This window comes from Nycticebus coucang, chromosome 3 (assembly GCF_027406575.1).
Source record: "Nycticebus coucang isolate mNycCou1 chromosome 3, mNycCou1.pri, whole genome shotgun sequence".
NCBI classification, from domain to species: Eukaryota; Metazoa; Chordata; class Mammalia; order Primates; family Lorisidae; genus Nycticebus; species Nycticebus coucang.
The window spans coordinates 15,352,269-15,377,307 of NC_069782.1; the positions used below are offsets into that span (position 1 = coordinate 15,352,269).

Genomic DNA, 25,039 nt, shown 5'->3' on the forward strand with positions numbered 1-25,039 from the left:
AATAGCTAATTTACCAAGGCCACTTACTGTGTGATTCCATTTATAAAACATCCTAGAAATGACAAAACTTTAGAGATGGAACACAGATGAGTGGTTGCCAGGGGTCAGGGATGGCGGGTGTGGAGGAAAGGGCACGGGTGAGCAGAAGGGACAGTGTGTGCGGAATCTGTGCTGTGATCACTGAGTGTGCCAGGCCCCGTGCTAGGAATTAGAACTTGGAAAGAGCTCGATTTTGAGGGAATTTCCCTATAACCCCAAGAATAAGTAGAAAACCCTGGAGAATCACAAGTCACCATGGCAATTTTTTTTTTGGCCAGGGCTGGGTTCAAACCCGCCACCTCGGGCATATGGGGCCGGGCTTCTAGTCCTTTGAGCCACAGGCGCCACCCCTACCATGGCAATTTTAAGTGATTATGGTGGTGGCTGAGTGGGTCTACAAGTGATAAGATGTAGAATTAGACACTCACCCCATGCCTTTGTCACTTTCCTGGCTTCATATTGTGCTATAGTTATAGAATTTCCCTCAAAACTGAGCTCTTTCCAAATTCTACTTCCTCGCACGGTGCCTCACACACTCAGGGGGAAACTGGGTGGGGGGACACAAGACCTTTCTGTACTATCTTTGCAGCTTCCTGCAAATCCATAATTGTTTCAACATTAAAAAAGTGAAAAAAGCAAAAAAACAAAACGAGTATGGCCATGATCTAGAGAGAGGCAACCTACACAAAAAAACAGCCTTGGAGACTCGTTCTAAGGCTCCTATGTGGTTTCCTGCTGGGAGCCTTTGTTACTAAAGGCCTCTTTATACATGGAGGCCCCTTTTTCCAAGTCCTCCTGGATGCAATCCAGAATGTCCTATCACACTAACTGGTGTTCCAGCAAGCTTCTAATATTTGAATGTTGTAAGGAGAGTGTGATGTGTCCCATTCTAGGCCCATAGAACATCAGCTGGGGAGGACCCTTACTTTAGAGTTGAAGAAACAGGCCCCTATGGAAACAAGGCCTGGCCAAGGTCACCCAGGGAGCAGAGGGCAGATGTAGAACTGAGGTGACGAGTGGTGCCCAGCACAGAGCCCCTCTGTTCTACCCACCAGCCTCTCCTCTCTTTGGGGCTTTTCATCTTAAGAGTTTGAGACAGTTGAGGGAGAACTCTGAAAAGCACCTCCCAAGAACGAATCAATGACATCAGGGCATCTCTTTTAATTGCCTATTCATGCAGCCAGATTGTCTGTTCATATCCAGGGCTAAACTCAGAGCCACGTCCTTTCCCAGGGCGCGCATTATCTGACTGCCTCATCAGTAACAGGAAGTAAGTGCAATGTGATTGCTGAGCATCAGTTCTATTTTTTTTTTTCTACCAAGCAGGAAGTTCAAAATCTGCCAAGTTATTTTTAAAGAGGGTGAAAAAATAGGCATCTCATCAGCTTCTGCAGTGGCCCTGTCCAAAGGCACGTGCTGCTTTATTCAAGGCATTGGCCAGGCTGTGAGGAACGGAGGTGACGTGAAGTTCCAACAGGAGGTTTCTCTGTCGAGGCGGAGTATGAGGGTTCACACACTCAAGTGGCAGCAAAGGACATATGGGCTTCAGTGCTGACTTGAGGAGGACAGTGACCCCAGCTATTTCTGGAGTTGACATCCAGCAGTTTGCTTCATGTGTGGGTTTGTGACTACAAACCACAGAGCCACGGTCCTGAAGCCCGGGCCTGACTGTTGGTTCTCGGGGGTCTGGACCCTGCATGGCCATCTCTGGGGCCTTGGATCTTAGATACACACCATATGAGTCTCACGTCATACAAGTCACAAATGTGACTCCAACATCCCTGAGTGGACAAGGAATTTGGAAGAACTAATACCTGCTACTCTTTTAGGAAATATCACATGATGTGAAAGGAAATCCAGGTGAAATTGGCTTCCACTGACTTAAACATTTTTCTTTCTTTCTTTCTTTTCTTTTTTTTTTTTTTTCCTGTGCCCTAGGCATGAAACAGCTCTGGCCACCAACCCAGGCATCAAGCTAGGATGAACAAAGGGCTGTCAGTCTACTCTGCCCCTGACTGATGTAAGAGTAACACCACCAATGAGGTGCTTCTTTGCCCAATGCCAGGGGTTTTTCTTTTCTTTTTTTGGTACAGGGTCTTCCTCTGTCACCGGGCTGGAATGCAATGGTGTCATCAAAGCCTACTGTTAATCTCAAACTCCTGGGCTCAAGTGGGCCTCCCAACTCAGCCTCCTGAGTAGCTGGGACTACAGGTGCACGCCAGCACCCCTGCCTAATTTTTTGTATTTTTCATAGAGACCAGTTGTGAGGTGGGGGGGGGGTCCCCTCATGTTGCTTAGGCTGGTCTTGAACTCCTGTGCTCAAGCAATTCTCCCACCTCAGACTCCTAAAGTGCTAGGATTATAGGCATGAGCTACGGTGCCCAGCTGAACATTTCTTGACTGTTGAGTTTGTGTGAGATACTGTACTAGGAATTAGAATCACAAAAGAACTCAGTATGGGTGCATTTCCCCATATCCCTTGGAATAAGTAGCAAAACTTGCAGGTGTTCTCAAACTTTTTAAACAGGGGGCCAGTTCACTGTCCCTCGGACGGTTGGAGAGTTGAACTAGAGTTTAAAAAAAAAACTATAAACAAATTCCTATGCACACTGCACATATCTTAAGTAAAAAAACAAAACAGGAACAAATACAATTACACCGCCTCATGCCACGGGCCGCAGTTTGAGGACCCCTGCAGAATCACAAATCACCATGGGAATTGCTGTAGTAGAACGTTTTAAAAGTGAAATACAAAATCATTACCCTTCCTTTCCTCGTATGAATTGTCAATTTCTCCTTCCCTTCGTTCAGTCCTAAAAGTTTAGAAATGCATTATCTCTGCTACTAACACCGTGGGACGCATACAAAACATCTCCTTTAATCCTCCTAACAACCTCAAATTTTCAAAAGATAATAAAAACTAGATAGGGTAACTTGCCCAGTGCCTTGGCGCTGCTCAGGGGCTGATTCTGGCTGGAACAGGGTTTTCGGGTCTGCGTTAGAGTCCGAAGCTCTGTGCTACACAGAACGACCTCAGGAAATCTCCCTGAATAGAAGCTGCCAGGTGGAGAAACCAGGAAGTGACCGCTTGGAGGCTGCTGTGCAGGGCCAGTTGGAATGGGAGTTAGAAGTGGAAGGATGTGAATACTTCTGTGATCATTCATCCGTGACCCACAAGGGCAAGTGCAAGGTGGGGGTGGAGGGAGGTGAGCACTGAATTGGAAGTCAGAGAACCCAGGGCTGGTGAAACAGGATTTTCTCAAAGAATGCTTTATCTACCAGCCTGGTGTTGTTAGCAAAACCACGTGTGATGAAAGGGCCTGATGTGACAACACCCAGTTAGGGTAGCACTTTCTGCCTGGGGCTTTACTGGAAGAAACAATGAGATCCAAAAGCAGAATCACAGAACAGGGAACACAGAAGAAAAAGGAAACTGCAGAAACTGGGGGAGGAATGATCCCCGCGGTCCTCATCCAGCCCCCGGCTGCTGTCGGACTGCACGGTCTTTGAGTTTCCACTTGGGCTCCTCTGGCTGGGACTTACCCCTGATCTCCATTGTGGGTAGAGGATTCTTTTTTTGAGGAGCACGAGTGATGCTCAGAGACGGTACATGTGAGACCAAGATGTGGGGGTGGCCAAGGGAGTTAAGTAGGAGCCCTCACTTTGCTGGGGCAGCTGCGTGTACACTTTTCAGCGTCCTTGGCAAATGGAAGGGGTGGAGCGACTGTGTGGCAGGCAGACCGGGCCCTCTCCTCCCCAGATGCTAAGGGCCCCTGGTACAGGCTTTGCTGAGTCCTGAATGACAAAGCGGCCTGCCAGACAAGTCGAAGGCAAATTCAGCAGCATATACTTTATCTTCCTAAAAGGAATAAATCAAACGGCTACTCGTCCCGAGGCTACACAGAGGGTGATGTACAGTGAAAAATAAATTGACCTTCTGTTCTCCTGGCCTGACTCAGAGTTCTGGCCCGTGGCACTTGGTTGTTCCTTAAAGAAGAAACAGACCCAGACTGCTAAGCAGGGGTGAGCAGTCCTTCTCGGGAGGTGGGGGTGTGTGTGAGCCTCTCCCCCCAGATTCTTGGAGGCCTTTGTGGACTAGCCCAGGCACTCATCTCCACACAGGCCTCACTGGGCACAGGCTGGGTCAGAGCAAACCAGCTGGGGACTTGGTGTGAGCTCAGTGATGATGACACTGGGAAGAGAGCTGCTTGATGGTCCGGGACCCCAGACCCTGTCCCTGAATGCTGACACCCTCCACTCACATCAGCTCGTGCTGGCCCTTGGTGGGGGTGTAGCATATGAAGATGGCTTGTCTTTCTCATCACACCCCCCACCCCATCAGAAAGCCTCATCAAGGCACACGAGTGACAGCCAGAACCCCACCCCTGCAGGAGAGGAGGCTGCAGCAGGCAGAGGCACTAAGGCGAGGCCGGGCGGCAGCCCCTGTAGTTCCTGCGCCTGACCGGCAGCAAATCCAAGGGCACTGCCCAGAAGTGTGTGCAGTCCTGGGGACCAGACCTTGGTCAGTCCCCTGCCACCCAGACAACACCAGGAACACCTATTTTTTTTTTTTAATCTAGTGTCTTTATTTCCCTCGACTTTTTCTGCAGGGCCACATTTTCCAAACTCTTTAAATGAGTGAAGTTCTGAGGTTTGACCTGTTAGGGAAAGAATTCACTCCTACCATACAAACGATGCTCGGTTTGGGAAAATGATTTCTTTTAATGACAGAGAAAGCACACCAAACTATAACAGAAGCCCTGCTGGGAGTTGCCATGTACAAATCAATGCCTGGAAGTCCCGAACTAGCATCGGACATTCACAGGGATTCAGCTGAGGTTAAGGAAACATCCACGCAGCATCTCTGAGGATCCGGAGCAGGGAGGGAGGCAGACAACAGCCACAGCGCACACGCTGGACACCTCCGCAGGCAGTTTTTTTCCTTCCTTCCTCACTTGATGGTAGCGGCTGTGGGAGGTTTGCAAATGACCACGTGGAAGAGAGGCCTCGGGTATGAGCACTGCAGAAGAGCCAATACTGTAGACAGACAGGGCCCAGGTGCTCCACGGGCCACACCCATGAAACCCCTGACATCAGTCCTCTGATCAACAGCTCAGGGAGAAAGTATGACACAAGTACAGCAGCTCCTTTAGAACCCAGGGTCAGGCACAGCTTCCTGAAGCCATGGTAGGAAATCAGTCTATAAACAAAACTTTGCCATTCCCAAGGGTAAAAGTCATTCTTCTGGTTTTTACTCCATGTACCTACGTTTTAAATTAAAGGACGAGATAAAAGGCTGCAACTGATAAATTATTTGGAATATTGTGGCACTTCACCGATGTTTTTTGCTAGTAATATATGGCAGAGCTGACAGAACCCTGTTGATCTAATCTTTCATTATAATTACCCTATACTGTACACTCTTGGGATACAGAAAGAATCCATCTTATCATACATGTTTTTGTCTTTAAAAATAATCTAACATAGTCATACTCTCTGGCTAGTAACAAACTATCAACATCTTCTGAGAATACAGAGAAAACTCTGGGATTAATAGTCAATTCTCGGACGTGCTCCCCCACCCCCACCCCTTCAGCATCATCTATGAATGAATTTCTGTAAAAGCATCCCAGCATCATCCATCATCAGGAGAAGAAATGGGTATGTTGGTTTCACCAAATAGACTTTTAGCAAGAAGTGATAAGACATTTTTACCTTGGCAAAAATGAAGCACAAACGTAACATTTCACAGGTTCAGGCCCATGCAAATGCATGTTTTGTTATGTGGGGGGCGTGTTATTTCACCCCCAAACCACGATTGGCATGCAGGTTGTTTTCAACTATTGAATTAGAGATACTAATTGGCAGTGCACCTCTTTTTGTGTAACCATGATCGCTAAGGCAAGATTATTTCCCCTTGTGTAGAATATCAGCAGTATCTTATAAGATGTGTGTTTACACAGTGTGGACCTACGCCTAACTGTTTAAAAAGGAAGAGAGAAAGAAACCTCAAAACACAGAGCCCTAAAGACCATTTAGTTGGAAATGAACTGTTACGCTTTTAGAAATATATTTTAAACTACAAGACTGCCCTGTTTTTAATTTTTTATGAACATTTTAAAAAGTTCCCACCCCTAAAAATTTGCCAAATTATTTCCTCGTTATGGGTAACAGCCTCACCAATTTACTACCATGGTCGATGCTTGCTGAATGACAGCTACCAAGGTCCTTAGTGCGTAACACAATGCTCTTCTGGGTTGGGACGGTTAAGTTCTCCGACTGTCAACCTGGGATCAGAGCAACCGTGTAGGCCTCAGTTCATCCGCTTGCGAGTGGTCCCTGGCGGTGGGTGTTCAGCAGTCCCAGGGGGGCTGTCAGCAGGGGTCAGCTTGATCGCCCCAGGTTGCCCTTCAAGCTCTGGACCCAGCTGATCTGATCTTCAGATCAGTGGAACGTCCTTTGCTTCTCAGCAAGAACACGTGGGAGCTGTTGCTTATTCAAGAGAAGCTGAGGCAGTAGAGACAGCTCCTTGGCCCAGCGAAAACAGACGCCAGGTAGGATTTGTACGTGTTTGTGTAAAGCCAGTTCGGCAGGAAATCTGGAAGGTCCTTGGGAAGCACTTGCTGCTCTTGGACGTTTCATACAACAGAACCTTTAGAAGACGACAAGTGGATGGACTGAATCCTGATGGCCAACGTCCTCTGTAAGTCCTGGAGCACATCCTGGCCCGTCCCTTCACCATTTTTGTCATATAGGAGCTGCTTGAATGCTTCGTTTTCGATGAGGACCATCATGTTTTTGAGAAAGTAGCCTTCACAGTATGCTGAGAGCTCTGTGACCCCAAGAAACTGTGCAGAGTGGAGAGGAAGCAGGAGATGGTTAAATTCTGGAATGTTCTCCCAGTGACTTCAGATATAACAATGGTGGACACCAGCAAAGGCAGACTGACTACAGAAAAGGTCCTGACTCTGTACCCTTCACTGTAAAACACCCTCGGGGTGTGACTTTGCAGTTCATCCCATCAAAGGACTAGAGTCCCTTCCTCTACTCTGTGACCTCGTGTTAAGTCACAGTTCTCTGTGCCTCAGTTTCCCAAGTTACAAAATGAAAAGGGTGGACTAGAGGGGCATCTGTGCCATTTAGGACAGGTGTACACGAGGTGATTCTGTGTCTCCAGGAGGCTTATGAAGAAGCTTGATGAGGTTTATCAGTGAGAACACCTGTTATCCCACAAGTGTTCACAGGGATGCCCAGAATCCTGGCTCTGGGAGAGCTCTTAGGAATGCTTTCATTTGATATGAACTCAGCTCTTAGAATCACAGAGCACAAGGCTTCCTTGGCAGATGGGGAAACTGAGATTCAGAGTTGCCTGTCTTTGATTCTGCGGCCACAGTGAGCAGCCCTCCCCCCACACCCCCACACGCCTGGCACTTTTTTGGTAGATGAGTGTCACTCAGTACAAGTTAGTGTGAGTGGAGAATAATAAACATAATAAATACTTACATTTATAATATTTGGTAATATTTATTGACTATACAAGCCACTTAGATATCACACCACAATTAATTACTGACAGACCTAGGACTGGAGCTCCCAGCTCCTAGACAAGAAGTTGGTAAACTGCTGTTGGATCTGTGGGCCAAATTGGCCCACCACCTGTTTTTGTAAATAAAGTTTTATTGGAACACAGCCATATCATTCATTTACCTATCACCTATGGCTGCTTCTTTGCAAAGTTGAGTAGGTATGAAAGTGACCATATGGTCTGCAAAGTTGAAAACGTTTATCTGGCCCTTCACAGAACATGTCTGCTGACCCTTGCCCTAGACCAGTGGTTCTCAACCTTCCTAATGCTGTGGCCCTTTAATATGGTTCCTGTGGGTCGCGACCCACAGGTTGAGAACTGCTGCTCTAGGGCCTCTTTTCATGACTGACTAGTTTGGAAGAGCTTCACTAGGAAAAAGAGATGTCTAAGTTGTGCTGTAGGAGCTGGATTTGTCATTTGTGTAAAATTCCACAACTGTCTCAAGGAGTTAGATGTACAGAGGCAATGTTGCCGAGGTCCTTGCTGACATCTGGAACGTGGCTGTTAGCATCTAAATGCCTGTATTTTCTGGGGTTCCAAACCAAGTGTTGGTTTCTTTATTTTCCACTCTTTTACTAAACTAGCCTCCATTTGCAGCACAATCTGTCAGTAATAGGCTCCACATGGCATGTGGTCACAGACAGAGCTGTGGCAACCATGGCACGGGGGACACAGTGCCCTGCCCTTCATGTAGATATCAGGAAGGGCAGATATTTCCATTAGAAACACTCCAGGATGTGGCCTAGAGGACCAAGGCAGAGGCTGGTGTCTGTCAAAGCCAAAGCCCTGACTGTAGCAGTCCGTGAATGAGACAGTTTCTCTGCCACAGAACATTCCAAGACGCATCCCCAGCTGGGGCTCACATTGCATCTGGATGCAATATTAAATAATGAGATGTGCCACAAAAGCTGTGTACCAAGGAGCTTGAAGAGGTCAGAATGGGACTGTGGAACACAAGCCTTGCAGTCAAGGTGGCAGGTCACAGAAATTTGAGTGACCATGGCCAGGAAGGAGGGCTGGGGCCCTTGAGGCTAAATGGGCTCTCTTCCTGGTACAGAGAGAGTTTCTCCAGATGCTCTTCTGCAAAGTAATCAGTTTAAGATAAAAAAAAGTTGCTTGCATCCTAGAAAAACAGATTTTGGCATAATCCATACTTAACCACAACACCGTGTGTGTGTGTGTGTGTGTGTGTGTGTGTGTGTGAAGTAGACTGTCCTTTCTGGTTCACTGATACCTAATCAGAAAATCTTTTTTGAGTATGGGGATTATTGAAAATATTCCAAACATTTAAACACTTATCAGGTAAGACAGTAAGCACAGGGTTAAGAACCTGTGTTTTGGAGTGAGGCAAATTTGGGTTCAAATCTCAGCACTACACAGTTGGGAATAACCCCCAAAGATTTGAAGCTGGAACTTGAAGAGAGATTTGTACCACTGATAGATGGTGGTACAAAATCACACATCTATTTTGGATGCACAAAGTATGGCAGATATACAGCCTGGAGTGTGATTCAGTTTTGTGAGGAAGGAAATTCTGGCACATGTTACAAAGTGGATGAATCTTAAAGACACTATGCCGAGAAATAAGCCAGTCACAACAGGACAGGTGTCATATGAGTCCACTCCTATCAGGTCCCTGGGTCCTCAAATTCACAGAGACAGGAAGAAGAATGGTGGTTACCAGGGTCTGAGGAGGGAGATGGGGAGAAAGTGTTTAAAGGGTGCAGAGTTTCAGTTCAGGAAGATGAAAAATTTGGGGAGCTAGAGGGATGTAATGGTTGCACAATAATTGAGCGTTATTTAATGCCACTAAATTGTCTACTTAGAAATGGTTAAAGAGGTAAATTCTTTATTTTTTTTGCAGTTTTTAGCTGGGGCTGGGTTTGAACCTGCCACGTCTGGCATATGGGGCCTGCGCCCTACTCAGGCGCAGGCGCCACCCAAGAGGTAAATTCTCTTTTTTTTTTTTTTTTGAGCCAGAGTCTCACTATGTCACCCTGCGTAGAGTGCAGTGGCCTCATAGCTCACAGCAACCTCAGACTCCTGGGCTCAAGTGATCCTCTTGCCTCAGCCTCCTAAGTAGCTAGGACTCTAGGCGCTCACCCCAAGTCTCCAATAGTTTTTCTATTTTTAGTAGAGATGGGGTCTCCTTCTTGCTCAGGCCGTCTTAAACTCCTGAGCTCAAGTAATCTGCCTGCTTCAGTCTCCTAGAGTGCTAGGATTACAGGCATGAGCCACTGTGCCCGGCCTAAGGTGGTAAATTCGGTTATTTATACTTTACCATGATAGAACAAAATTTCTTTTCTTTTCTTTCTTTTTGCAGTTTGGCCGGGGCTGAGTTCGAACTGGGTGCCCTACTCGCTGAGCCACAGGCGCCGCCCAGAACAAAATTTCTTTACTAGCTGTGTCACCTTAAGCAGTTTACTTCATTTCTCTGTACCTCAGTTTCCCTATTATGATGCAGGACTAATGATGGCATTTCCCTGAAAGAGTTGGGGTGAGGATTAAAAGGACACAGCACAGGTGCCTGCACATTAAAAGGGCTCGCTGAATGCTAGTGTGAGACAAGCAAGTGAGGCTCACATGCTGTTCGACTTCTTACGAAGAGCAGTGAAAGCATCAGTTGTCACTGGATAGAGCTTGGACATGGCGCATGTGTACCAAGTGCTAGTTATACAAAGGAAGGAAATTTTGTTCAGAAATAACTCCCCATCTCAACTGTTTTTGTTTGAATTGCCAATCCCCCTGTGCTTGCACGTGAAACAAAATTTAGTGGAAAGTGGACCCATTATTTTCCTTCTCTTGGGCCCAGTCTCCCACTTATAGAATGAAATGGATGAAATCAGTGGTTCCTACAGTTTGGCCTTGAGGCTGATGTCTCTCTGGAGCTTGTTATAAATACAGAACTTGGGGTTCCCCGCTGGGTACTGCTGTGGTTGTCGTGGCTGCGGGGACTGCATGGGCATTTAGGAAACTCCCTGAGTGACTGTGATTAGCAGATAGTGTTTTAGGTGCACCTGAGTGGATGCCAAGGCCTCCAGCACTGACAGCCTGTTCTCAGCCTTGGCTACAGCTCAGCATCACCTGGGAAGCTTTAAAAATTACCTTTCCCAGTCTCCATTCCCAGAGGCTGATTTACTTGTTCTATGATCGGTCTCAGGCGTGAAGATTGAGCGAGGGCCCTAGGTGATTCTAATGTGCAGCTGGCATGGAGAACAATTCTAGAATTATGGTTCTCCCCGTTGAGCAGCGCTGGAATCAAGCTGGAGGCCTGGGAAGCCCCAGAGGGTTGGGCCCCCAGAGGTTCTGATTCAGCAGGTGTTGGGTAGGGCCAGAAAATTTCTATTTCTAACAAGTTCTCCAATGATGCTGATGTTGCTGGATGGGAGAACAGTGTTTTAGGGCCTTAGAAGGTGTCGCTTAGAACAGCAGCAGAGACTTCACCAAGGAGCTTGTAAAGTAACACCTAAGGCCAACCCAGGCCTTCAGGATCAGAGTTTGGTAAGCAATGGTTGAGAAACAACTCTGCTTTATGGAACTTCCTCGTTTTCTGGAGGGGAGGAAAGAAAGGGAAGACTTTTTTTTTTTTTTTTTTTTTTTTTGCAGTTTGTGGCTGGGGCTGGGTTTGAATCCGCCACCTCCAGCATATGGGGCCGGCACCCTACTCTTTTGAGCCACAGGCGCCGCCCAGGGAAGGCATCTTTTCTAGAGCAGAAAGCAGTCCCTGGAGGAGGCCAGTGCTTAGCCCTGAGTGAACAGGCCCAGCCTCGGCTGTCCCGGCCTTGGGTCTGCCAAGCCTCCCACCCCTGATGCCGCCTTTGCACCCTGGTGTGAGCACCTCGCCGGGAGACTGGGCCCGCTTACCTTGGCGTGGTTGTAAATATCCACGCAGTTGTCGGTATTGATGCTTTTTGCACAGATGATCTCACAGTGTCGCTGCAGAGCTTCCAGCTGGAAGAACTTAGCGGCGGACAGAAGCTGGAAATCATAAAAAGAGTCCGTGAGGGGCTGAGGGGTGGAAGGAAAGGGTAACAGCAGGGAAATACCCTGGAGACCAAATCCGCCTCTACCACAGCAGGGTCACAGGTGAGGGCACTAGAAATAAAGTGCAAGGGTAACAACGATGGGGCTCCACTGTGGGGGAGATGGAGGGAAGGGGTCGAAGTAAACCAGAGTCACATGTCGCACGGCAGAAGGGCAGCTCCAAAATGCCCAAAATTGTTATGACCAGGAATAAGAGTGAGTATGAGGGTGTTATTAGCAAGAGGGATATCGACCCAGCTCACTTCCTCTGCTGTCCAGGTCTCTGCTCAGACATCATCTCAGAGGGGCCTCCGGGACCACCCCGCCCTTGGCCTCCCTCCACCGTCTCGCTCCTCACACCAGACGTGACGTCATGTCTGTCTCCCGCCGGAGTCCAGGAGGACAGGGATCTTTGTCCTTTTCCAGCACTGCCATATCCCTGTGCCACCGTGGCAGAGGCTCAACAGAGGTGTGTTGAGGGAGTGACAGGCTTTGGCAAGGGAAGAAGGAGCCGAGAGAAAGCCAAGTTCTGCCTTGGGGGACGGACTGGGGCTGGGGTGGCTGCTCTGTAGGCCAAGCCCTTCTGTGTGATTATGTGGTTTAAATAGAAATTATTTTGATTTTAAAATAATTAAATTTTAAATTTTATTTTTGTCAAGGCTAGGCAACAGAAGCAGTGGGAGTGGAGAAGGAACAAAGAATCTGTAACTGGTTGTGTCAATTAGTTGTAAAGCCTCCTGCACTTGGACATGCTTAAAATAATTTTTAAAAGTCAGTAACTGTGTGTGTGTGTGTGTATGGGGGCAGGGGGAGTGACCGCAGAGGTTTCTCAGAGTAAGAAATAAAGGACAAGTGGCCCATGCAATGGATACACAGCTCTAATAACACCTACTATGTGCCAGGCACTGTTCCAGGCATAGGAACTTTGAAAGTCCTCTCAAAAACCCCATAAGGTAACTATTATCTCCATTTCAAATAGACGAGGAAACCAAGGCTCAGAGAAGTTAACGTGTCCAAGGTCACATATCTCAGACATGACAGAGCCTGGGTTTCAACCCACTCTGGCCCAGAGTCCAGGCTGTCACCACTGTCAGGGATGGACAACTGATCACATCTTAACATCTCTAGTCAGTCAGGCCTTTTGAACTTCAGGCATTTCAAAGTTCTTTTGCTGAGGATTACTGGGGTGATTTTTTGGCTTCTGGTTCAAGGCTCCCAGCTTTGATTAGGAAAACTGAAGAGAGTTCAACTTCTGGAAGGAAGCAGGTGAAATCTTGGCCTTGGACAGAAGGGAGCAGAAACTAGTGTCTTGGGCAAGGGAGGCTGGAACTGGCTGAATTACAGGAGGTGGACAGGAAGAACCTGGGGAAGAGGAGAGGCCAGGTGTGGGCAGGAGTGTGCTGTGTGGCCAAGGGACGGTCATCCTGCTGAAAGCCTGGTGAATCTGTCCTTGGCTTCTGAGTCTTGGAAGAAGGGACAGCACTGTGATTTGACAGATGTTTTTAGGGATTCTAATTCTTTTATAAATGACAGAAGAAATCATTTGGGATATTTCCCGATGACACTATCAGAGCCCCAGCTTTGCCCAAGTTAGTGCCCCAGGCTTTTCAGTAAATTTTCTTCCCAGCTTCCCCCCTCCATGTCAGTTACAACTGGGTTTCACCCAGGAACGACTGAGGGGATTGAGGCACACACACCCCCATTCTTCCAGGGAGGGGCTTTGAGGATGGCAGGCCCTTCCTCTGAGGGAGGACTAAGCCTTAGCCAGATGACAACCAGCCCCAGTCCCTCTAGATGACACCGATGCATGCTTGGTGACCTGTTTGCAGGACTGCCGTCACCCCAGGAGAGCAGGGACAGGCCCGTGGCGCGACAAATTCCTTACCTCCATTATCTCATTGTTTTTAATGAGAAGTGACTCTGGGCCACCGTAGTAGAGATACTGCATGACCAGCTGGAAGAAAGGACACGGTAAAGAGTGTCAATGGCACAAACACAGTCATCTTAAAGCCATTGGTAACATCTTGATTCAAGCTAGTTGGTTTTTTTTTTTTTTTTTTTTTGCAGTTTTGGCCGGGGCTGGGTTTGAACCTGCAACCTCTGGCATATGGGGCCCGGAACCCTACTCCTTTGAGTCACAGGAGCCGCCCTGTTTTTTTTTTTTTTTTTTAAGTCTCTGTTTTTCATTCTGTTGCCCAGGCTAGAGTGCAGTGGCACCATCATAGGTCAGTACAGCCTCCAATTCTTGGGCTCAGGCAATCCTCCTGCTTCAGCCTCCTGAGTAGCCGGGACTATAGGTGCCCACCACCATGCCCAGCTATCAGGTTAGTTCTTGAGACCTCCAGAACATCCATTATGAGTGATTGCTGGTGTTCATCTGACCATATCCTGGGACCCAGGGCTCAACCTTAAGGGGAGAAGGTCCATTTTGAACAGTTTTATTGGTCAGGTAGTGTGTCCTGTGGGTTTCCAGATTCAGGTTCCATGGCCCATCCCCAAGGCCAAATTAAACAATCCTAACCTTTGCTCTCCTGATGGTTTTCCCATCTATGGATGATAATTACAGACTGCTTTCCCTCTTCCAGCCTGGGCATGCTGTCCAGAACAGCTGCACATGTGGTGTGGCCTAAAGAGCCTACACCAGCAGGTCCTGGAAACACGGCCTTATTTCACCCAAAAGCTCTTGCTGACGTCTCAGAGAGTGACTCTGGGATCCCATGAGATCTCATGAGATCCCTTCTACAACTTGACAATATCTGATGAAGCCACCAGGGCCCCAGGGTCTCTGTGCTTCCCTCGTCTTGGGAATGGTCTAAGCCAGTCTGTTCTGTGTCCATGTGACTCATGACATCTGAACGGTGCTAAGTTCCAGAGCTTTACCAAGTGGTGTCCCTTGAATGCTATGAGGCCCACGGCCATGTCTGAATTTGCTGTCGCCCCCTCCCACAACAACTGAGTGTTAATGTTTTAGATGGTGGGTGCACTCTCCAGCTTGTCCTAGCCTCCCCCAGTCCCTGTTGTCAGCTACCCTGGCCACAACCGATGTCACCTTCCTGGCTTTAAGGCAGCTGTGTTGGCAAAATCCAGGGACCCTTTTTTTAGGTACTTGTAAAATGACGAGCTTGGATTGGGCTGCTCTCTACGGCTCCTTCAGGCTCTGATAGTCTATGACCAAAATAGGACGGCAGTGACCCTGGCATGGGGCTTTCTCACTTCCTGATCTCTGCCACTTAAAAGCTGGGTGACCTGGATTACATCAGGCTCTGGGCATCTCCGTCTCATCACGTGTAAAGTGGGAGTAACACCCATGGAGTTATGAAGAGGAGATGAGTTACATAGAGCCCGGCTTTGTGAAATAGCACAGCATGGGTTACTCTGCCCTATCTCACCCTGATGGTTCATAAGCATTTGAAATACCAAGTCAGCGAATGTTGGGATACTGTCCTTGTAAAAATCAATTTATTCCCTTAGCACCTCTCCTTTATAAAGGCCAAACCAATGATAATAACAACAAGAACCATTAGGACGACCGCCCTGAACACTGGGCCTCTCCATTCTCGAAGCACTTCTTATCACGCTATCTCATTTATTCCAGGTTGAGCTATTGACACGAAATTCTGCTCCTCAGCAGAGGGAGATCCCGGGGCTAAGGGAATTTAAATTGGGCTGTCCAATGCCACCCTCAGACTCTGCCAGCACAAGCCCTTCTGCAGGGGAGTGAAGCAAACCCTTATTAGGCCTGTTCACAAAGCTGCCTTTCTTGGCAGCTGCCAATATGCGTGGAGCACAGACTCAAATGGCACCCCCAGCCTCCTGGAGGCCCCCTGCTTCCAGGTGCAGCCTCAGCTGCGTCTGGCTCTTGCCTGTCTATGACGCTAAACAGACTTGGGTGAGGAAACCCAAAGCAGGCTCATTTACGAAAATTCCTCCATCAGCATGGACTCGAAGACAGCAGGCCCCTGGGAGCCTCCTTCTGGGCCGTACTCAGCTCTCGTTGGTCTATTTCAAGCTACAAATGAGGCTTTTCTTCTTTTATGGGGAAGGCGCAGGCACAAGAAAAGTCCCCAGGGCCTGTTAAATCTTCCCTTCTCATTACAGTTACTTGAGGCTGGTGTGGCTAGGAAACATTCCCCAGTCAAAAGCAATTACAGGCTTCAGATTCTCTCCTAGGCTGCCCTTTCCCACGTAGGTCTCTCGTTCAATGAAGTCACCTGGCAAACATTTATTGTGCCTACTATGAGCCGAGTTCCTATTCCAGGACCCTCCCCCATCAGTCCCCTTTACGAGTACTCGGAGCTGGGGCAGCGATTTCCAGCATCCAGCTCATGCTCCAAACTCTAATGGGCTGGAAGATTCTCTCTTTAGGGCTGGGTGAGTTTAGGGAGGGCCCAAGTGCCCAAAGCAGCGGAGAAGTTACCAGAACAGGTCTGGGAGTCACCAGGCCTAAGTCTGAACCTCAGCTCTGTGGGGGCAGCTGGGGGAATTTAGGCCACCTAATCCCCTCTCTGACTGTGTGCCCTGGTCTGTAAGGTAGGGGGTGATGGCTACTTGCAGGGTGGCTGGAAAGAGCAGTTGGGGAGTTGGGCAGCAGTGATTCTCAGGCTGGGGTTCCCAGGAACAGCAGCAGGACCTGGGTTTTTACTGGAAATGTGACTTTTCATACCTACAGAATCAGTAACGCTGGGGGCGGGCTCCAGGAATCTGCATTTCAACAAGTTCTCTGTGTTTTAACAACCATCTCACCCCTTCCCAGGTGATTCTGAGAGTTATTAACGCACAAGACCTGCTGTAACTTAGGGTCCAGGCTCTCCACCTCAGCTGCACATCTGGAAAATGGGAGCTGGGGAAGACCTCAAAATGGTTAGACCCCTAGATTCTAACCTCATTGGTCTGATTTATGGCCTGGGTGTTAGTACCTTTCAAAGCTCCCCAGGAGAGTGTAACATGTAGATGAGATAAGAACCACTGGCTTTGAGTGTTAATACCCAAGAAACGGCCCTTGGTATCATCATTCCCACTTAGGACATTCTAGAACAAAGCCACCAGGTTTCACTAGCAGGCAGACTGGGTTCAAATCCTGGCTCTGTCACTACCTAGGACTAAGGCTTCAGGCACGTCATTCTTCTGGGCCTCAGTTTCTTCATCTATAAACATGGGAATAATAACCCAGATAAGCACTGGGAGCACAGCCCTGTGCCTCAGTCGCAGCTCCATGAACGTTTCTTCTTCCTTCTTTCCCACCCTGGCCATAAAGCAAAGCAACAGTTTCATGGAAATTTTCAGACCCACTTATGATACAGTGATTGATTTCCCCTTATCCACATAGTATATGTTCAAGACCCCCAGGGATGCCTGAAACTGCAGATAGCACAGAACCCCATAGATACTGTGATTTTCCTAAAAATACATACCTATGATAATGTTCAAATTGTAAATTAGGCACAGTAAGAGATTAACAACAGTAAACGACGATAAAATAGAACAACTGTAACTATATGTCAGTGTCACTACTCTTGTGTTTTGGGGCCATTGTGAAGTACGGTGATGGTGAAGGGAAGGGCTATGGCCACTTTGCTTTCAGTGGAAAATGGTGGTGAGGCAATGGGAAAAGGGGAGAAAGACACTTGGATGTCTGGGGTGTGCCCGCTGCCCGGGCCCACCTTGGAGGTCCAGCCTCCTTGCTGCTCCCCACACCTCCCCCGCCCCACTGGGAGCTCACCCAGGCTAGCTCTGTTTTTGGAAACCTCTTCACCGTTTCTCTATCCCTTAGTCCAAAGTAGTGTACAGAGTGTTGTGCTTAGCAGGGAGGTGGTTTACCAGTTATGGCTTAGAAAAACCACCACCCACTTAAAAATCGCCATGATGCAGCAGACGTCAAGTTTAATCCTTTCTCGTGTTGTCCTATTTATCTTTGTAGAGATTCCAATCTCTACAAGAACACAAGACACAGAGGTGATAATGATTAGCATGTTAAAAATGGGAAAACTGAGGCTCAGTTTCTTGTCCATGGTTGAGATACTTTATTTTGAAGTTTCAATTGTAACCAAAGGAATGTACCTCTAATGGTGGAAATTCAGGCACTTCTCAGGCTTTAGGGGCTAGTCTGAGGTCATGGGGCCTTCTGGCAGCTCTCTGAACAGCAGGATGGGGGCCCAGGGTCAATGGTGGGGGGAGTCTCCTTCCTGGCGCTGTGATGTTCAAGGTCCCAATATGCCTTTTAATCTCCAGTGTACAAAAACAGTCACCCTTCCTCAGACATTTGCTATGACTTTATGCTTTCTCCTGACTTTGTGCTGATTGTACTCAAGCAGAGTTTTAAGACTTCACAAGTGCTGTTCTATCTGCAATGCTCTAACCTGCTTTCTTGAGCCCTAACTTTACTTTGGCTTGACAACTTCCCCTTGGCCTGGGATGTTTCGGCTCCTGTCACCTTGTCTGGGAGGCCCTCTCCATTTCCCTGGCCTGACCTGCCAAAGCACCTGGCTCACCCCTCCTCTCATGAACTCCATGGTATACAGTAGCCCATCCTCATCTGCTGTTCACTTTCCATGGTTTCCGTTACACCTGCAGTCAACCAAGGTCTGAAAATACTAAATGGAAAATTCCAGGAATAAACAGTTCACATTTTAAATTTCATGCCGTTCTGAGAAGCGTAATGAATCGTGCTCCCTTGCACCCGGGAGGTGAAGTGTCCCTTTGCCCAGTGTCTCCGGACTCCTCCCACCAGCCTGTGAATCATCTAGTGGTCATCTGGGTTATCACAGCCATGATGGCGCCATTGTACCGCTTGTGTTCAAGTCACCCTTACTTTACTTCACAATGGCCCCGAAGCACAAGAGTAGTGGTGTTAACATATAGTTATACTTGTTTTATTTTATTATCATTTACTGTTTTTTTTCCTTTATTTATTATTTTTTATTTTTTTTTGAGACAGAGCCTCAAACTGTCGCCCTGGGTAGAGTGCCGTGGCATCACAGCTCACAGCAACCCCAACTCTTGGGCTTAAGCGATTCTCTTGCCTCAGCCTCCCAAGTAGCTGGGACTACAGGTGCCTGCCACAATGCCCAGCTATTTTTTGGTTGCAGTTGTCATTGTTTGGCAGGCCCAGGCTGGATTCGAACCCACCAGCTTTGGGGTATGTGGCTGGCGCCTTAGCCGCTTGAGCTACAGGCACTAAGCCAATCATTTACTGTTGTTAATCTCTTACTGTGCCAATTTACAAGTTGAACATTATCATAAGTATGTAGTTTTAGGAAAATCACAGTATCTATCGGGTTCTGTGCTATCTGCAGTTTCAGGCATCCCCTGGGCGTCTTGAACATATGCTGTGTGGATAAGAGGGAATCACTGTAGTGTAAGTGGAAGATTATTGAGATTCACCTCCTCTAGACTCTGAGTCCCTGGGATAGGATGTCCTTTACCCTCTGCCCCCAGCTCCCAGCGCAGTGTCAGGTTCAACAGGTGCTCTGTTAATGCTGCGGGATGAATGGAAGGAAATGAAGGCGAGTGTGAGCAGGGGCCTCGGGTTCAGGAGGCTGACAGTGTGTTACAGGGACTTCTCCAAGGGACAAACCACAGGCTGAGGGCCAGAGGCAACCAACCCTGGTGCCCTGCGCCCACAGGCCCAGAGTCCAGGCCAGCCCAGGGCTCACCTGAAAGATGGGGTACTTCACGTAGCCAATTTCTATGCAGGTGCTGTCGTTTGGCGGCTTGCTGGAAAGGAGCGCTTTGAACCTGAATGATGACACAGACAGGGAGATAAAAGGACTCACACACATGTCTGTGGCTTGCAAAAAAAATTCAGTTCTCCTGATAATGGAAATCCCCCACAACTCTGAAATACAGCAGTGCTATATGTGTATCCATACGTTTCTTAATTCAGACCCCTCCTATTATGCCATAATACAATTTGAAATTAAAATTCTAAGGTTAAACACAGAATTTTGAGCCCTCCTCCCCTCCCTTCCTTTCCCTCTTCCCCTCCCTTCCTCAATGTCTCCTTCCCTCCCTCTCTTCCAAAATAAATTTAGTACTTCTCTGTCATCACACTATTTCTTAAACTGTGATTGGAAAAGAATGGATGCCTTGTAGGATAACGTATGTCTCTTGGGGCCTGGCACATGGTGCCCCCTTCAGGGCATCCTCCCTGACCTTGGGGGATGGCTTCACTGCTCTCTGGTGCCCAGGAAGCTTCCAACTCCCCTCTCCCTCCTCCTACCCAAGCCTTGCTCCATGAGGACAGAGACTTCAGTGGTTTCTGTCTCTGCTGTAACCCAGAGCCTGTATGGACCTGATACATGATAGGTATTTAATCAATTCTTTTTTTTTCAGTTTTTGGCCAGGGCTGGGTTTGAACCTACCACCTCTGGCATATGGGGCCAGCGCCCTACTCCTTTGAGCCACAGGCACCGCCCAGTATTTAATCAATGTTTAATGACCACGTAAGGATCTCCCTCAGGGATGACCTCCTGTCTTGGGTTTTAGATGTTCTTTCCTGCCCATCAACTAAACTGAAAGCTCCTTGTGGGTAGAGATCCTATCAGTGGAACACACTGATAGTCAATACATGTTGGAATAAGCTAAATCAGTTTTGCAATTATAGATTTACAGAAGAGTTCCAAAGATAGTACAGAGAGTTCCTATTTACCCTTCACCCAGCTCCCCCTAATGTTAACATCTTAACACAGCCTTGGAATCTTAGTCAAAACTAAGAAATTAACATTGGTACAGTATCTATCTGGTTTATCTATGTTGTCACAGGCAAGAACTATCCAGGAGAGAGCATGTTTTTCTTGTGGTGGCAAAGTAGACATCTGGGGTGCTCAGAAGACATCTGAGAAGTGGGCTTTGAAGATGCCACAATGCTTTTAGGAACCCCAGGAGTTCTGGTCACAGACATTCCCTTAAAGAATTTTCCATTTCTGGGTTCCCGTGTCCTTACAAGAGATTCCAACTCAGGCACCTCCTGCTCTCTGCACAGAATACTGCCTCTTCCTCATTTCAGCACCATCCTCTCCCACACCCAGCCTCACTGCTCCCTGTTCAGGTCCTCGGATAATGTGGTTCTAAATTGTCAACCCAATCTCAGCTCCAGTTAAAAAGAAGAGAAATGGTAGTCACAGAGCTAGCAGGAAGGGTAAGCAATTTCTCATTCCTATTACTACAAATCTGTGAACTCCATAGTTAGGAAAAAGTAAGGTCAGAACCTGTGTACTTGGGTGGCTTATGCCAAAGTCTCATCTCTGACATTTGCAGAGCGGGCCTCTCAGGGCACCTGTGTATGGGGTCTCAGGTTGCGCACTGCACAAGGGCACCTGGCTGAGGAAGCCAAAATCCAATTCTCGCCTTGCTCCCAAAGCTTCGGCCTTAGTGCAGGATTTTGCCCAGAGGAAGCGGTGCTTTGTTCTAGGTTGTTTACACCAGTGGTTGCCCAATGTTCTTGGGTCCTTGATTTTATGAAGATAATCTGCCAGTGCAGTGAAGATACCACCAAAATTAAACTTTGAAAAATAGTAACAGCAACAGCCACAGTGATAATTCAGCTGCTTTCAAAACGGATGATACATACCTTGGAGAGGCTGTAAATAACAGCACTTTGTGAGCATAAAATGGTCTTCCTTCTACCAGAAAGGTAACATCAGACATTTCTTTGTTATTAAGAAAATGAGGATCTAGAATAGGAGGGGAAAAGGGTAGCTTTAGTGGAAGAGAGAGACAGCAACCGGACAGGAGGCAGGATCTACCAGACGAACCCTCACATCTCTAAAATCCAGTTTTTCATAGGAAATCTTTATAGCCTGTTTGTGGTTAAAAGTAGCACATTAAGATTCACCCAGAGCCAGAGTTCAGATGACTTTCAAGTGTGAAGAGAGAATACCTGCCACCTTGTCTGGAAGAACAATGGTCACCCCCACCTCTGCTCTTCTCTCTTAACCCCCAGGGCCCTCCCTGCCTGATGGAAGGGGTTTAGAAGAGCTTCCCCTCTCTGTGCTCTAGGTGATTTGAATCTAAGCCCTTCTCTCCTAGAGTCAGGGGCAAATGAGCCAGCCCCCTGCCCTCATCTCCTACAATAAGTTATTATGGGTACATGAAAGTTGTATATAACATTTTTGAATGAATGAGAGAATGCACTGAGTCTTGGTTCAGAATCTTGTTCTAGCAGCCTGCTGAGGACATCGGGCCCCTTCTTAGCCTAGAGGCCTGTTTGTTGTTGATGGGCCCTTCCCGAGAAGGTCGAGGGCCTTGAAATGAAACCCAGCTGCTTCCTGTGGCTGGCTTTAGGAGGCCTATGCTGTTGAGGGTGGGAACCCCTTGTATTCCTGTGGCCCCTCAACTGTGGGGCCCATGCTGGCTGACTATACCTTAGGCCTCTGGCCTGGCCCCATTTTTCCCAGACTGCTATAACTTGGACCCGAATTTGGCTTCCTGGCTGATTCTCTTTACTCGGCCCTTGACGGTGAGATGGCCTCCTCGAGCCCTGACCCAGACTGGTGGCTGCCCCAGACTGGTGGCTGGGATTGTCATCCAATCATCTTCCTCTGCCAATACATAGCTCACCTCTTCCCATTAAAAAAAAAAAAAAAAGGTTTTGGCTTTGATGCCCCATGACTATAATCCCAGAACTTTGGGAGGCTGAGGTGGGAGGATTGTTTGAGGCCAGGAGTTTAGACCCATCTGGGCAACACAGCAAGAACGCTCTTAAAAAATAATTGGCTGGCCACAGTGGCAGATACCTGTAGTATCAGCTCCTCAGAAGGCTGAGGCAGGAGGATCCCTTGACCCCAGGAGTTCAAAGCTGCAGTGGGCAATGATCAAGCCACTGCATCAAGCCTGAGTGACAGAGCAAGACCCTGTCTCAAAAAAAAAAGGCTTTTATTTTTAAAATATAAAAAAAAAAAACACATAAAAAAGTCAAAATCTGAGATCCCACTCTCTTTAAAACTTTTAATTAACAAACACCTGAAACATATCCCAGCTTGAAATGCTGTCCTGGAGATGCAAATATACCTGCTCACTTGTTAATAATCCACGGTACCCTCTTCCTTTTCTATCATGAGCTTTGAGCCTTTCTTTTTTCTCTCTTGGTGCTAACTCTCGAAATTCTAATGCTTGGCCTGAAAACCAGGCGCTTCTAACTGCTGGTGAGAGAAATCTCAGCAAATTCAGAAGGAGAAAATGTTCCCTCGGAAAGCAGATTTCAGGCTGTGCACACGTTGGCTCTGCGGAGGGTGTCTTTGAGGCACCTCGGTTCAGAGATTGCTGCTATGTCCTGGGAATAGAACCCTTGCTATCTATCATCTGTAAATTTGATCAGTCTTTATAATTTGTTGCCCTGGTAAATATTTTAATGAACATCTGTTTTCCACCAGGTAGAAGTACTTGTGACTTTGGCGTGTCCATTTTCCCCCATGCATGAACATACAGATAAGCAGCTTTTGATTCAGCTGGGACATACTGGGTCCATTTTAGCAAAAAAGTTGTGTTTTATATAAAGTAACAAGTTATTCATGACAAGAAGAGAAATACTTTAAAACAGGTCCATGAATTCGGCCTTTTAGTGAACTTAAACTGGCTCACCCCTTTCCAATTTTGCTAAAGAGTAACATTGCCAGATGCTTCCGTCTCTCCAATGTCCCTGATCTTCTTAGGAAAAGGAGATAGGAAGTAGGAAAGTTCCCCAAGCTATATTGGAGAAGGAATCCTTTATCTTTAATATTTTATAACTCCCCGGGCAGCAGGAGATAGGCCCTGGCAACAGAAGGCTCACGTTTCAGGCCTCAGAGCAGCCTGGAATTGCTTTGTCTTTCTTCTAGGCTGATCACCCAGGTTGCTGCAGTCCTGGGATTCTCTGAAGGAACTCAGAGCCTGCTGCAAAAGCTTTCTTCTGGAAAATCTCGGAAGCTGGGGCTGTAGAATGACGGAATTATAGCTTCGAGCAGACCTGGGCTCAGGTTCCAGCTCCACCTCACACTGATCACACAGCCACAACCTGGGATGAGTCACGGTGCCTGCCACCTGGGGTGGCCAGAAGATCACTTGAGATGGGCAGTGTGCAGCTGAGCCGGCTCCGTGCAGGCCTCCGAGAAGAGTAAGAAATGATTATCACTGTTGTTCCCCTGGGATTTCAGAGCAGCCAGCCTCCTTGGCCCAGGTATGTCTCCGGTTTGTCCCTGCTGTGTCTTGACAGGGCTGTGTGGGTGGGTGGCTCTGTGCTCTGTCCCCCTAGCTCTCTGTAGAAGGACTTCCGTTAGAAGAACGCCACGGTCCTGTCACTGTCCCCTGCTCATGCCTCCTCAGAAAGGAGGAAGGACTTCTTAGAAAAGAGTTTAGGGAAGAGAGCAGCTGTGGGCAGTGTGGCCTTCCTTCAGGACTGCGTGTGGCATGTGTGTGGACAGGATGAGGAGGCCTTAGGCAATCCCTGCTGTCTGTGGCTATGGGAGAAAGTGCTTAATTGGCAAGTTTCCCTGTTCACATTTCAAGGTACATTCTCTAGATTTTTTTTTTTTTTTTTGCAGTTTTGGCTGGGGCCGGGTTTGACCCCGCCACCCTTGAAATATGGGGCTGGCGCCCTACCCACTGAACCACAGGCTCCACCCCATTCTCCAGTTTTATCACATCATAAAGGAGACAGTCTGATCTCTATCAGCCTGACTCCTGACTGTTTGTTGTTTGTCTTTAAGCCCCCCACCCCTATTTGATGATGTCTGCTTGCTCCCATCCTTAAATCACAAAGCGACAGCCCACGCGGGCCCATGGGGACCACTCACCCAAGCGCGAGGTTTGTTTCCGTTTGATTTCCGTGAGCTTGGGGATGGGGTAGGGCCCATAGCAGTGTGTGAAGATGACGCACAGCTGCTGGCTGATCACCTCGTTCTGCAGAAAAGAAAGAGTAGCTCGCGTGACCTGGGACTGTGGACGGCCGCAGCCGGGCTGTCACCCCAGGAATGTGACTCCCGGGGGAGATGACTGCACACATTCACTGCAGGTTCCGGGAGGAATGGAATCCCAGCAGAACCAGGATTCACAGGCTCTTATGCCCACTGTCTATTTCTAGTGGCTTCCCGGGTGAAGCTTAAGAAATTTATAATGAAATTTTTCTGTCTTTCCTTAATCACTCACTACCCACTGGAAAACAGGGTTTTTGTAGCTCACAGAATGAAACAACGAGTTTTTACCCCCCCCACACCTTTATCAATACTCTAAAATGGTGGAAGCAGCCAGCTGTCCCGAAGGGAACAGCAGGAAGCCCTTTGGATCCTGGCCCTGTGCTCTCCGTTAAGGAGACAAAAGCTCCTGATTCAGCTTTCTTATGAAGGTGATTCTGGTGCTGAGGCATTCTGTGCTCAGAAGTGCTCACTGAGATATGTTCTGTGACCCAAAATACAGCCACCC

The 25,039-nt window shown here is 47.8% G+C and overlaps 1 protein-coding gene and 1 pseudogene across 3 annotated transcripts in view; both read right to left on the reverse strand.

Annotated features, from left to right (window-relative positions):
* Positions 1-1,964: 1,964 nt before the first annotated feature.
* On the reverse strand, positions 1,965-2,109 carry LOC128582908 (uncharacterized; annotated as a pseudogene).
* A 2,523-nt stretch (positions 2,110-4,632) lies between these two features.
* Positions 4,633-25,039, reverse strand: part of ABTB3 (ankyrin repeat and BTB domain containing 3) — a 296,751-nt gene continuing 276,344 nt past the window's right edge. For 2 of the 3 annotated variants that reach the window (XM_053582736.1, XM_053582737.1), the window contains exons 12-17: positions 24,415-24,520; positions 21,216-21,318; positions 19,300-19,381; positions 13,533-13,601; positions 11,489-11,602; positions 4,633-6,887 (exon numbers count right to left, since the gene is read on the reverse strand). In XM_053582736.1, coding sequence (XP_053438711.1) covers positions 6,678-6,887; positions 11,489-11,602; positions 13,533-13,601; positions 19,300-19,381; positions 21,216-21,318; positions 24,415-24,520 — 684 coding nt within the window. In that variant the 3' untranslated portion in view covers positions 4,633-6,677. Of the gene's footprint in view, positions 6,888-10,729; positions 11,175-11,488; positions 11,603-13,532; positions 13,602-19,299; positions 19,382-21,215; positions 21,319-24,414; positions 24,521-25,039 lie in introns of all 3 variants that reach the window. The other variant, XR_008378708.1, reaches the window with a different exon arrangement.